The following is a 12,358-nucleotide window of genomic DNA, read 5'->3' on the forward strand; positions in this document are numbered from 1 at the left end:
CGGGGGTGGGTGGTGAGTGGATGGGGAGCCGTGAGCTCTCCTTTGCAGAGCCTTGGGGCTCTGCCAGCGGGCATAAATGGGTAGACGAGCAGCGAAGCCCCAGTGCCTGCCCACTCCCGCCGCAGAGGACTCCGGAGGAGAAACTGTCTGAAAAGCAAAGCTGGCCAGAGGGTAAACAAAAGGTACAATTATAACTTGAAATCACTTGTTTGGGTGGAAGCTGTACTCTGGCAGCATGCAGGACTCTCATCCTAGTAAAACTTGTAATTAGGAAAGAGTCAAAGCCGCTTTGATGCTAAGTGAAGGAAGTAGACATGTATATTACAGGGGATTTAAATCTTAGAATCTCAGGCTCTGTTGAAATTAACTTTCTTATACAGCTTTTATGACAAGAAATATGAAGTATTTTTGAAACTTGTGGAACATCAGAGAGAGTATCGCTCCATCATGAACAGCTTCTAATCCAGAGTCATGTAATCCGGGAACAGCAGGGATAATGCATTTCCAGATACTTGCGATGAGAGTAATTTCTTCCGTGTTAAAAATATACTTTTATCATTTCAAGTGTACGTTTTAATTTTTAATGAGAAATAAAATGCACTCACTTCACTGCGAAGCACTGGGTATTTTCTGTCAATAATCCCTGCACCCCAGGGACAAGGAATAATCAGTTGCTCCAGTCAGAGAGGACAAGACAACCAGCTGTGGGTACCCCAGTGCCGGTATTTAGACTGGCCACAAGCAGGAACAGCACAAGGAACAATGTAACTGACTCGGATGGACTTGAATCGCTGTCCTTTGCCATGTTTTTCACAGGTAACTACACCTGGCATCACACATGGTCCTTTTAATTTTACTATCTGCTACAGCTAAGACCCAAATGTGATTTCCATTGGAAAGTTCTCTTGGGTTTTTTTTTTACTCTGATTACAGTGCTTCTTTGGTGGCTGATATTTGAGAATCACTTTTGCAGCTGCGCAATCTTTTTCTCTCTGATTTCTTCTGTTTCCTGCTGTCTTCTTTCTGTCTCCGTTCTTGCAGCGCAGTCATTTTGCTATCAATAATTTGTGCCATTTTGTCTTTTGCAAGTAACTCGCCCTCAGTGCGCATTAATCACTGTGCAGATGTGAAACGGCCCACTGTTGATATTGAAGGACTATGTTGAGCAGACACAGTTGCTGAAAACATGTTCGTAATGCAGGTGCATTCCTTCCATCCTGCCAGCTGCCTCGCGGGGATCAGCCCTGAAACAGCCCAGCTCTCCCTGTCCATTCCCATCACGTTGCTTCAGCCAGACCCAGCTCAGAGCATGTGCGTCTACACAGCCCGCCAGCTGCAGGGCTGAACTCGGCGACGGCAGGCACAGGGAACGCAGAGGGAGAGAGAAAGGGGTTTCCTTCCTTAGACTTGCATTTGTCAAGGCTCGGAAACCTTCCTGGCTGCCTGCTGGCCAAATCCAGTCAACAAAAGGCTTTTGTTTGTTCCCAGGTGATTTTGAAGGTTGTCCTGGATAGTTAGTCCTACAAGGTACTGCCAGGCTCACAACGGCAGGTTGTGGCGTAACGGGGCTGTGGAAGGAGAGAGTTTGGATGCTCTGGTTGTATACAGCAAAAATGTTTCACCTCTGACAGTACAAATTGTTTTGATCTTGCAAGATCCAAACGCTGCCAGTGCCTTCAGTGAAATTCTCTCAGAAATTCTTTCTTTCTCTGCCATTTGTCTGTTACTTCTTAATAAAAGCTACTATTCTGTTTAAAAAGCAAAACCAGGGTCCCCAGCTGAAGGAGAGGATTAAGAAGCAAGGGGTGACAGAACAGAGGAGCGTATTCGGATCAACTACAACTCAGTTACAGGTCACTCATGAGAACTCTTCTTTTCTTCAACTGCAAACTGCCACCCTCTTGGTGAGCCTGTATTACGCAAGAGAAACAACCCACAGTCCCTTTCCACAGAGTCGGTATTCTTATAGATGGACTCCATCTTTATACACTTAGCTGGATAGAAATTCCATTCTTTACTATTGGCATAGGCTGTAATTCCCAGTTAAATGCAAACAGAAGTTACACAATAACAAAATTACACTTCGAGAACTTGGAAAATAATAGTTTCTGGGGTTTTTTATGTTAGTAGTCAGCGCTCAAAAACATCTGGTAATTTTTTTAAAGAAACAATGCACTTCCTGCCTTGTAGTTCATGGAAAAGCAATTGTTGCCATTTCCAAAGTACCCATTGTTAAGAGAAACAGCTTTACAAGTTCAGGGACATAATTAAAGACAATGAAAGTCGATGGGAATAAAATGAAGAAACATCATAACAAAAAGAGTATAACGAGCAAGAAAACGACTGCAACATAATGGTATATCATAGCTTACAATTCAAGGGCACGATAAAATATGTCAGCTGAAAATGCGTGGAAGGAAAAAACAGTTGGACACCAGTGTACTGTGAATAAATAGTCATAAATTTTAATATCTATTTTAATATACAATTCGCATGTAAAAATCAAGTCAGCTGACTCCAAATACATAGCAAATGTACAGATTACACAGGGACAGATGTGTAGAGTTGTCTGGCACTGCCGCAGCATTTTTAACTCTTTGCAGCTCAACACAAACAGACGTGCACCCCCCCCCGCCCCCCCATAAACTTCCTGCTATTTATATCATCATCACGAAATTGGCCTTGATCTCTCTGGCTGAACTGGTACCAAGACTTACAAGGAAATCACAAGGAGTGTAGGAAGTCTAGAAAGGAAACAAACAGTCGTGCTGACTGTTAAAGCTTAGATGCACAGAGTTCAAGGAAGCTGTGTACCTTGCACAGGCTTATACGAAAGAGTTACACAGAGATTTGTTCACATTTCTTGTGTGATTTTTTAATGCTGTTCTCCCCTTGTAATACTTCCACTTTATAGTGGTGTTTTTGTTCCAAGCCAGTGTTACTACTGTCCCATTTTAGAATCGTGGCTGTACTCACTGCAGAGCTGTAAAAATCTGTATTCCGGTGGATGTGTAATCAGCTGTGATAACACAAAGCACTGCTACAACATTTTGTAGTGATGCTATCTTAACATTCCTTGTGTTATACAAGACTTAGCAAATTGTACAGTTTGCTAAGTTCTCAAATTAAAATTTTATTCAAATTGAGCCAAGATGTAAAATGTTAAAGCTCAAGAGTTCTAAAACTCTTCAACTGCAAGTTGATTGGCATTGTAATTTTAGGCTCTGTTCATAGCTTTAGGCATTTTCAATTCAGGCACTTTGTATGAATAAACAGAAAAGTGCAGCATGAAAGAGTCTAGCAAATATACAGTGGCGTGTAAAACTAGCCTTCTAAGCGTTTGCACACCGAATCACTTGGCCATGCCAGGTATTGCTGAGTCCTGCTTCAGCCTTTGTCAGCAGCAGAATGGCAAATCCGTCATACGCTGCCCCAAAGCAAAGAGAAGCCTGTCATCGCTTGATGAAGTTTGACCAAGGAATCCAAGTTTGAGTCAGTCAGGACTCTGACAGCATGCTCTGAGCTGCAGACCTTGCCATATTTACTCCATTAGATGCAATTTGCTGACAAGTGTTTATCATGCAAATTAAAAGAAGGGAAACAACCACCATGTCATCAGCTGTTCCAAGGGTCCTACAGAGAGGCCCAGGCTTCATGTCAAACGGAGAAGAGAAGCATATGATAGTTCCAAAGGAGCAAACAGCAACTCTTAGGAAAAAAATCCATACGAGACCACCCCAGGTGAAGATTCCTCGCAAGGCAAGAGTCAGGAATAACGGCATGTCATAAAGGTAATCTGCAAGCTAAATATTCAGATGAGTTATGTTATTTTGCATTCTAATGCATGCAGTTCTTTCAGTTCGATGTGTCTCTTAAGCACTTTTAGATTCAAATCTCTTGAATGCAGAAACTTTCTGTGCTGTCCAAATCCACCTACGCTGTTCAATTATTTTGCAGTATCTAGAGGCACACTTCTAAAAGGAATCCCCTCTGCCCCAGCACTTTGAAAAGTGTTATGCTTGACGTTGAATCCTTTTGGAAACTGGGCCTTAATGGCTGCACTGAGTATATGCCTGTCTTTAAAATCTGGCATCAAGTGTAGGCTATGAATGCTTGAAAATGAGGCCTCAAGCCTTGCCTTGGTGCGGACAGGAACCATAGGACTGAGTGATTATTCCTCTTCATTAATGCTGGTTTCTTGGGTTGAAAAATAATATTCCCCTCCACAGCACTTAGTTTAGTCCGTAGATTGAAACAGACTCCACAGTCCTTTCAGGCCCCCTACCAGGATGTGACAGGAGAGGAAGATTTGCTTTGGTGATATTCTACACCCTGTCAAGAATGGGCCTCACTTGTGCCTTTAGCCCTCGTCTTTCACATCATTCCCACTCCCTGTCACGTCTCTGTGCCAGCTGGGATTCCAGCTTTAAGAAAGTGCAGAGCTGGCGAGGACTGTTTGAATTTGGCAATACCTGGGGAAAAAAACAGCTGCTTTCTAAGCTGGAATCTGATTTGAAATTTTAGAGGCAAGTTAAAATCCTGGAGTTCAATTCTGAGTTTGTATTTGAAAGTTCCAGCCTGACCATCTCTAGTTCTGCTTTGCTTCCTATATTTCATCCCACACTGCTTTCTCCTCCCTGCCAGGACGACTGCAGAAGGACTTCTCTGAGCTAGGAACTCCGAGAAGCACCTTTACTAGAAGGTACTGGACCCAGCAGCGGATGGTAACACTTCCACTATGACATCGCCAATAAGTGCATGGAAAGGTAATTCACATAATGATACAAACTAGTTGTCATTGCTGGGTCTCTTTCAGTCCTCTGTATGTGTTATGCACTACTAACTAGTGTTAGTAAATAGTTTATAAATCTTTTAGTTTATAAATCTACTAATGTAGATTTATAAATACTTACGGGTCGAGGTTGCCCTGAGAAACGCTTGTTGTAACCTCTGATGTCACGTACAATTTGTTTACTTGGCTTATCTTGTTGCTTTTCACAAGAGATGTTCTCCAGAAGAGCCACCTTCATAAGAAAAGAAGATCGGCATTAGCATGGTGTATTTTAATCTTCCGTATAAAGGATAGCGTCCTGTAGTACGTGTGTCTCCATAGTCTCTCTCTCACAACGGGACCTTTGTCCAGCTCCAGCAGTTCCACAATAGCAAGAACATTTTCCTTTTATAACCTGCATCCAACCTTCCAGTACAACAGGCAGGCTCTGACTGGGGTCAGATGAGATTAGGAGCTTCCATATTGCTTTTTATGCAATGTTATCCCAGAGACTCAATAAACTATACAGAAGTAAAATGCTGGAGGCTTCTTTAATATTTCACAGAATTGCCTGATATGACGTGTCAAATGATAAATGCGAATGGCTGCAGGGTCATTCAAGTCTAAGTGGGTTTTGAAATGCTACAGAAAATTACAGGATAAATGCAGTTGATCCTAAGAGCTCAAGCTTGTCATTTTGTATGTATCATAATGCAGATGTGTACAAGGGAGGTAAGTCTTACCTTTTGTCTGCAGAGAGGGCAGGTTATTGCTGCTAACTGGGGACTATGTTTCCAGTATGTGATCAGACAGGAACCTTCCAAAAAAGAAAAGAAATTCCATTAAAATACATGAAATATATTTGAGGATATTTAGTGTTTACAAGGAAGTTATCAGAATTAATAAACCCTCTTTCTACAACTGACTGTAAAAATGAATGTAATTCTTTGCTTTCATTTTAATGCGTGGTTTTACTCTGCAAAGTGAGTGTGTAAAAATGGAGCCTTAGCTCTTCTGCACTGGTATACACAGAGATACATGGACCTCCTAAGGGAGACACTGATTCAGTTTCTTTTCCTGTGGATAGCATCTTATTCTTGAAGCTCCCCTGACTGTGGCTGAAGCACTCAGGAATACAGGCACCCTTCAGAGCGCAGCGCTGGCTGCTGTGGACAAAAGCCGTGCAGCGGCATAAAGGTGGAGTTCCTCCAGAGCTAGTATGACTTTTAAGGATTCTGAGGGCCAGTTATCCCAAACAAACCAACATGCGCAGCCAAGGGACAGCCTGGTGATGCAGACGCCTGGTGGCACGGGTATCTTGGTGATGAAGTATGGTACACTGGGCTATTTTGCCTGTTTGCTCCCCCCGGCCTCCCTTACTATATTTGAACTGTTACCCTTCTGGAACTGCGTAGCTCTGGAAGAGCGAGTTGCTGCATTCTTTTTGATTCTTCTTACCCAGACAACTGCTAACTGATTTCTAAATACTACAAACTAAGGTCTCAGGTGTGAAAGAGGGCAGAGTCTGAGGACAGTAAGATTAGACTGCACGTGTAACTGACAGCAGTGGTTGACATACATGAATGTCAGTGCTGGCACTAACAGCAAAAACAGCAAAGCATAAATAGCATCTAATCAGAAGCAGCACAGCTTGTCTTGCAGCTCCCGGGCACAGTGTGCAGTGTGACAGGTCAGGAAAAAATATCTCTCAGCATTTAAACTGATCAAATTCGACAAGGAGCCCAGTGAAAACAGAAGCGGAATGCTGCGCTGCTATTTTGATGGAATTGTTTTATTGAACTGAACAATGCTCTTCGTTCTTAAAAATAACCAGCAAGTAGTTTCTTGTAAGCAGCATTATAACAAGAAGTCTTCAGGAGCCCTCAGTGCAGGGTTTTTCTGCACCCAGACCGACTTTCTCTATTGTCATTGAAAAGGGGAATATTGGAGAAACTGTGTTTGAAATCAAGTATAAAAATGTTCACAACGCTACCAGTTACATCTTATATACTAGGACTAGGGATGTTAAATTTGGCCCAAAAATATTTTTTATGAACCTCGCTCCGACTTGTGCTTTTTACTTTTGTTCTCATTTGAGTGCTGGCATTTTCTTTATGACTTCTATTTTGTTTGCATGTACAGACCAGTTGGCTGGGCACATGGCTGTGTTTAAATCCCCATGCGGTATGTATAAACTCAGTCTGGCAGCCAGCTTCCAGCTTTCGCTTGAACTTTTGCATTTGACAACCACCATGCCTGACTTCGGAAACTGCTTTGACCCTCTGGGTCCAGATCCTGTATCGTGATGCACACGGCTGTCTTGCTGTGCCTGTGCTCAGTCCCAGTGATGACAATGGGGCACTGATGGATCCCATAGTTCTTCAAGGGCTTTCAAAAAAGAAGCCTGTGGAAATTAAAATTTGCTGCATGCGGAATCCTTTGTTTCGTAGAACAGGAAAGGAAGGATTCCTCTGAAGTTGACCTATTTGTGCTTCGGTGCATTTTTCATAAAACAGACAAAGTCCTGTTTTAATCTAGCCTGCTACACAACCTTCTGAGGGAGTCTGTAGGTTTCTCTAAAATACCTCTGTGGTTATTGTTAATTAGAAAAAAATAATATTGCTCAAGGATCGCTTTTCAGTTGAACTTCCTGAACATATGGTTCAAACTGAAGCTGAAAAGGAAAACTTCAGGACAAACTGTATGAATTACTACTAATAATAAAATCAGACATTTTTTATAAGTCCACATTAATCTTCTTTAAAAGCTCTAGGTTGACCACATTTTTTAAATAAAACTTTTACCAGAGCGGAATTTATTAAGAGAGCTCAGTATTGCCTTAGCTCTGTTCCACAGGGCAGCAGGAGAAGTTTTATTACTGATTTCAGTCACAACAGACCTAGATCTACGCAGAATGGTTTTGATAAGCCCAATGTAAAGTTTTATTGGTTTAGGACATGAAAAACAGACGTGTTACAGAGGCTGCTTCTACTATATAAACATAGTCATAACATATATAATGCATTGCACTGGAATCAGTGCTTCAGAGTGTAGATGATGATGTACTTGAGGAAAGCAAAGCCTAGCTAAATATATACAGCTAACAATAACAATATATACCCAGCTTGTATATGGTACTTCTCCTCTGCAGATCTCAAAATGAAATGAAAATAAAGTCTGTATCATTATGTCATATTCACAGTTGGAAAAGGGAAAATTAACCAGGCCAGAGAAAGAGGAAAGTTGATGGTCTTTGTTGTTATGTCCGTCTTTGTACTTGAAACTGTAACTACTGTGACATTATTTGAAACACGTTTTGAGGCCGTATGCTTACTGTTTGTCCTGGAGTGAGTTATATTCAAAGCATCCTTTTCCTGTATGTTATAAAACAGTGTTATAAAAACATGAAACAACCTGAAGTATTAAATGGTGTCACTCATAGGTAGATGAGCCCTACAAAGTGTCCCTAGCTGTTGGTGATCCACCGATTTGTTGTGGTTTCAGAGGATGGAGATAGTGGCACTGGTGATGCGGAGTTGTGCTGTGCGAGCATCGTTTCAATCTAGAGCAAAATGACGCTTCCTAAAGATAAAAATGTGCTTTTATTGCACCAGCATTGACAACACGGTCCCTTGTTCTCATTTATGCTCAGGTCTTTTTGAAACACTCTTACATGGTGAAAAAAGTGTAAATGGCTTGTAAATGTAACTTGCACTTGCTTTAAGGTCTCTGTAAATGCCAGAGCAGTAGAGGAGAGCTTTACGGTTCTGACCAGTGTCTTCTGATGTGTCTTGCTGTTGTGGTATCATATAGCACTGCCTCCAGCCGCCTGCCTGCCCCTCTGCCAGAGATTACTGATCTCATGCTGCGCAGTAGCCCTGAAGTACCTTCATGGGCAGTTTCAGCCTCATCAGATCATGAACTCCAGTTCTCTTCTGCCAACCCTGCTGTGGGGGTGACAGCATTCAGCAAGGAACCTGATAAGCAGCTGGGGCAGTGAGGTTGTAAACTTCACCTGTAAATTCACTGGACGATGTTTCTCAGAGATCTGAGAGAATGTTCAGTCCAAGTAAGCTGGTGGCCTTATCCTGCTGCCTTTTGAAGTAGGTGCAAAGCTCCCACTGGCTCTAGTGGTGCAGAACGTGGGCCTTAAAAATCCTGAAATCCCCTTTATAAATGCATTTATGAACATAACTCCCTCCACTATTCTAGGCTTCATCCTTGTATTCCCTTTGAAAAGTAATTTAAATTTTGTAATCCTAACCATATGGCTTAGCAGCCTCAAAGAAGGCATTCAGCAGACACATTTATCCGGAGAATTATGGTTTTACGTAGATTATCCAGTGACTATAGATGCACTGGGGGAGGACAGGAGACCGCACCACGGGCAGCCTCAACAGAAGGACCCTCTCAATCTGGATCTGTCCCTTTCCTGTTAAGACAGACTCTGGACTAGAATAAACAGCTACTGAGCATGCCTCGTGATGAGATGTCTTTCAACATTTTTCCCTTGTATGACCCCACAGATTTACTTAAAAAACAATAAACAGATTAAAAGAAGGTTTATACATGACTAGAAACTCACTCTTTGAATTGTTTAATATGTAACTTCCACTATTTTTTTTTTTGTTTAGAAAGCTTTTACAGGACTACAAACCAATGTAATTATGCCTTCTTGCTCTTGCTCTAGATCACTTCTGCTTTATTTTAGGCAAATGTTTCACACGGGAAGCAAGTCTGTGGAACAGAATCAGACCTAAGCCCAGTGTGTCTTATCCCGATTTTCACCAGTATAAATACAATCACAATTCATTTTATGGGATAGCTGGATTTTTATGCTGTTGATTAAAAAGACAAGCTGTCTTCCCAGAAGTGAGTTCATGCTTGAACGTAAGACTTCATGTTTGTTACGTCTTGAGCTTTCAGTTACAAACTGTATGATTATTAGACTGTTGATTTTTATAACGGGTTTTTTTTGCATAGTTGAATACGAATTGTGTGATTTTCTGGTGCATTTTACCGATTCCATGAGTTTGTGTTTTAATTTAACAGTATCCTGTGAGATGATCTGTTACTTCTTGTTGTCTTAAGACTTCTTGGGCATTTCAAAGTGGCACCTTGTTGATGTGAAAGCAATGAGCAAATAAAAATACTGTTACTGATTTTTGGGGGGGGATACAAAGATGGGACTTCTCCTGCTTTAGTGAGAGTACTTACATTAATTCCAGGGAGAAGGGCTTGGTCCTGGTTCTTACATAAGACTTGAGATTTCTGTGAGAAGAGTGCTTTATTTAGTAGCCTGTATAAGCACTGCACTGTCAATCCAGAAAACTTACCACAGAATAAATGCCCACAGTTGGTTTCTACTGGGAGAGTAGCTGTCTGGAGACAGATGGGGCAGCTGAAGTCACTGTGATTACTAGGTTGCCAAATTTGGAGTGATTCCTGAAAGGGAAGTAGTACAGAGTCTTCAATAAATTAGTATTTTGATTGACATAGTCAGTTCATTAATAATAATTTACTATGATTAGCAGAGCGTCACAGAAACTAAGTATAGATGTCATGCATAACTAATGGTTACCTCAGCAGATAATGAAAATTAGGCACAAAGAAATGAAGTGCTTTGTGTAATCCTACAGAAAAGACCAGTGTCAGAGGTAAGATAATGATGTTGCGTGTCTGCTTCCAGTGATGTATCCACACACCACTGGATAATATTTATGTTTTGAAAGTCAGTCGAGTTTGCACCACTGGCTTGTCTAGCTGTCATTATTGGTCAGACAGCACCCGACATCTGCCTCAGTAGCGTTTGGATCTTTTTCCTCCTCCTTTGTAGTCATGTCTATCACTTAAATGTACTGAAATACAGACCGGTGTGTTCTCTGCCTTCCTTGGGTGGCAGAATGGTATCCTTAGTGTGTACCATAGGCTACGTAACAAAAAGACTCCCTTATTTAAGTAAAAAGATTGCTTCCAAACAATCCTTCCCTTTGCTTAGCAAAGCCTATAATTAAGAATAATATTAAGCCAAAGCTTTTTAGAGTGGGAAGATAAGAATTTTGTAAGCCTCTGAAATGCTAAAGAGGCACTTTGAAGCACATTTGTATTATAGTATTTCTGTAGGGGAAAGGCTGAAGGATGTACATTGGTCTTCCAGACTTTGCTCCCAAATCATTGCCTGAAAGCAGAAAAAATCTATGTGGCATCTGTGCCAGGATTGTTTGCTACAGTAGGAGATAAAAAACCTGTTCTTACTTGATATTGATTCCTTACCACATTGAAAGTTTTTGCTACCTTTACTATGATGCATTAGATGATAATCTGTAATGGATGATGGACCTGCCTACTTCGTCTTAGCACACCATGGAGAAACTTGCATTTGACTGTATATTCGATTGCCATAACCACAGTGAGATCAGTCTTTGAAGAAGATGTGATAATAATGTGGTTAGTGTCCTTTCTTTCTCAAGATAAAGCTATTTCAACGTTTCTATCGGTCCCAGAAACACCGAGTGCTTCTGAAATTGGGAGGGAGCTTCCAAGGAAGTTCCTCCACTTTAAGGCAGAGTCTTGAAGGTTACTGACTGTCCTCCACTGCCTACGCATGTTTAGCGAGGTTCAACAGGAGATGGCATCAATTACAGTTTTATTTTGTATTTTGATCAAAAAATGATGAACTTCACATGTTTCCTAATGATCACAGAGGTCCAGCATTATATGGAATGGGTATTATTTCTCCATTACTGAAGTAAGGCATTCAGATGAGATGGTGGCATACTCTGGGATTACAGTATCACTGTATGCTTGCTGTTCCTTGTTGCCCAATTTGGATTGCGTATTTGTTTTTCAAATACTTGATTGGCATCTGTCTACATGACAGATCAATGAATAGACTTCCAAGTATTTGACCTCTTTATAGAAGTTTTGATAAAGAGAAGATTGAATAGATTCTATATTTTGCATGTCAAATACTGGAAGATTCAGAGTGACTGTGAAGATTCAAGCTCATTTGACAACAGACAAATATTTTATTTAAGTAATTGATTTTTCTAATGTAATAATTCCAAGAAGAGAGGTCATCATGTCGGTCTGCCAAATGAATGAGCAGGAAACTGGGTCTCTTGCCACAGCCATGTCTAAAATGACGAGTTCGCCAAATTAGTAATTTTAAATTAGCATCTTTAATACCAGTCTTTTGTTCCTAAAATGAGGATCTGTAAATAAGAAGAACTGGAGGTTATAAAACAACGTGCCAAAACTACTGGAAAAAGCCCTTCTCCTTTACGGTTTGTGAAGTTACAGATGTATTTGTTTCTGATTCTCAACAGAAAAATTTCAGATGCTGAAGGCGTTTACATTGTTTTCAGAGTTTCCTCTCTACGCTGACAAGATTATCTCCTGCTGAGATAACAACCCCACAATAGCCCAACAAAGCTGGGATGACTGGATATGAATAACTAAAAGGTAGCAATGATGAGATTCAAGCCCAGTACACTGGCAGGTGAACTTCAGGCAAGCAGGTTTTAACACAATGCTACCCAAAATTCATACGGCACATCGCATTCCCGTATTTTGACTTCCCATGCA

At 41.1% G+C, this 12,358-nt stretch overlaps 2 protein-coding genes across 3 annotated transcripts in view; one reads left to right on the top strand and one right to left on the bottom strand.

Annotated features, from left to right (window-relative positions):
* FGGY (FGGY carbohydrate kinase domain containing) overlaps positions 1-610 on the top strand; it is a 134,116-nt gene extending 133,506 nt beyond the window's left edge. The window contains exon 15 of one of the 2 annotated variants that reach the window (XM_009319806.1): positions 381-610. In XM_009319806.1, coding sequence (XP_009318081.1) covers positions 381-462 — 82 coding nt within the window. In that variant the 3' untranslated portion in view covers positions 463-610. The remainder of the gene's footprint in view (positions 1-380) is intronic. The other variant, XM_009319805.1, reaches the window with a different exon arrangement.
* A 2,887-nt stretch (positions 611-3,497) lies between these two features.
* Positions 3,498-12,358, bottom strand: part of LOC103913365 (E3 ubiquitin-protein ligase RNF170-like) — a 23,397-nt gene continuing 14,536 nt past the window's right edge. The window contains exons 3-6 of the mRNA XM_009319855.1: positions 10,108-10,216; positions 5,515-5,588; positions 4,914-5,024; positions 3,498-3,803 (exon numbers count right to left, since the gene is read on the bottom strand). Of these exons, the coding sequence (XP_009318130.1) occupies positions 3,498-3,803; positions 4,914-5,024; positions 5,515-5,588; positions 10,108-10,216 (600 nt within the window). The remainder of the gene's footprint in view (positions 3,804-4,913; positions 5,025-5,514; positions 5,589-10,107; positions 10,217-12,358) is intronic.

This window comes from Pygoscelis adeliae, unplaced genomic scaffold (assembly GCF_000699105.1).
Source record: "Pygoscelis adeliae isolate BGI_AS28 unplaced genomic scaffold, ASM69910v1 Scaffold181, whole genome shotgun sequence".
Taxonomy (NCBI): Eukaryota; Metazoa; Chordata; class Aves; order Sphenisciformes; family Spheniscidae; genus Pygoscelis; species Pygoscelis adeliae.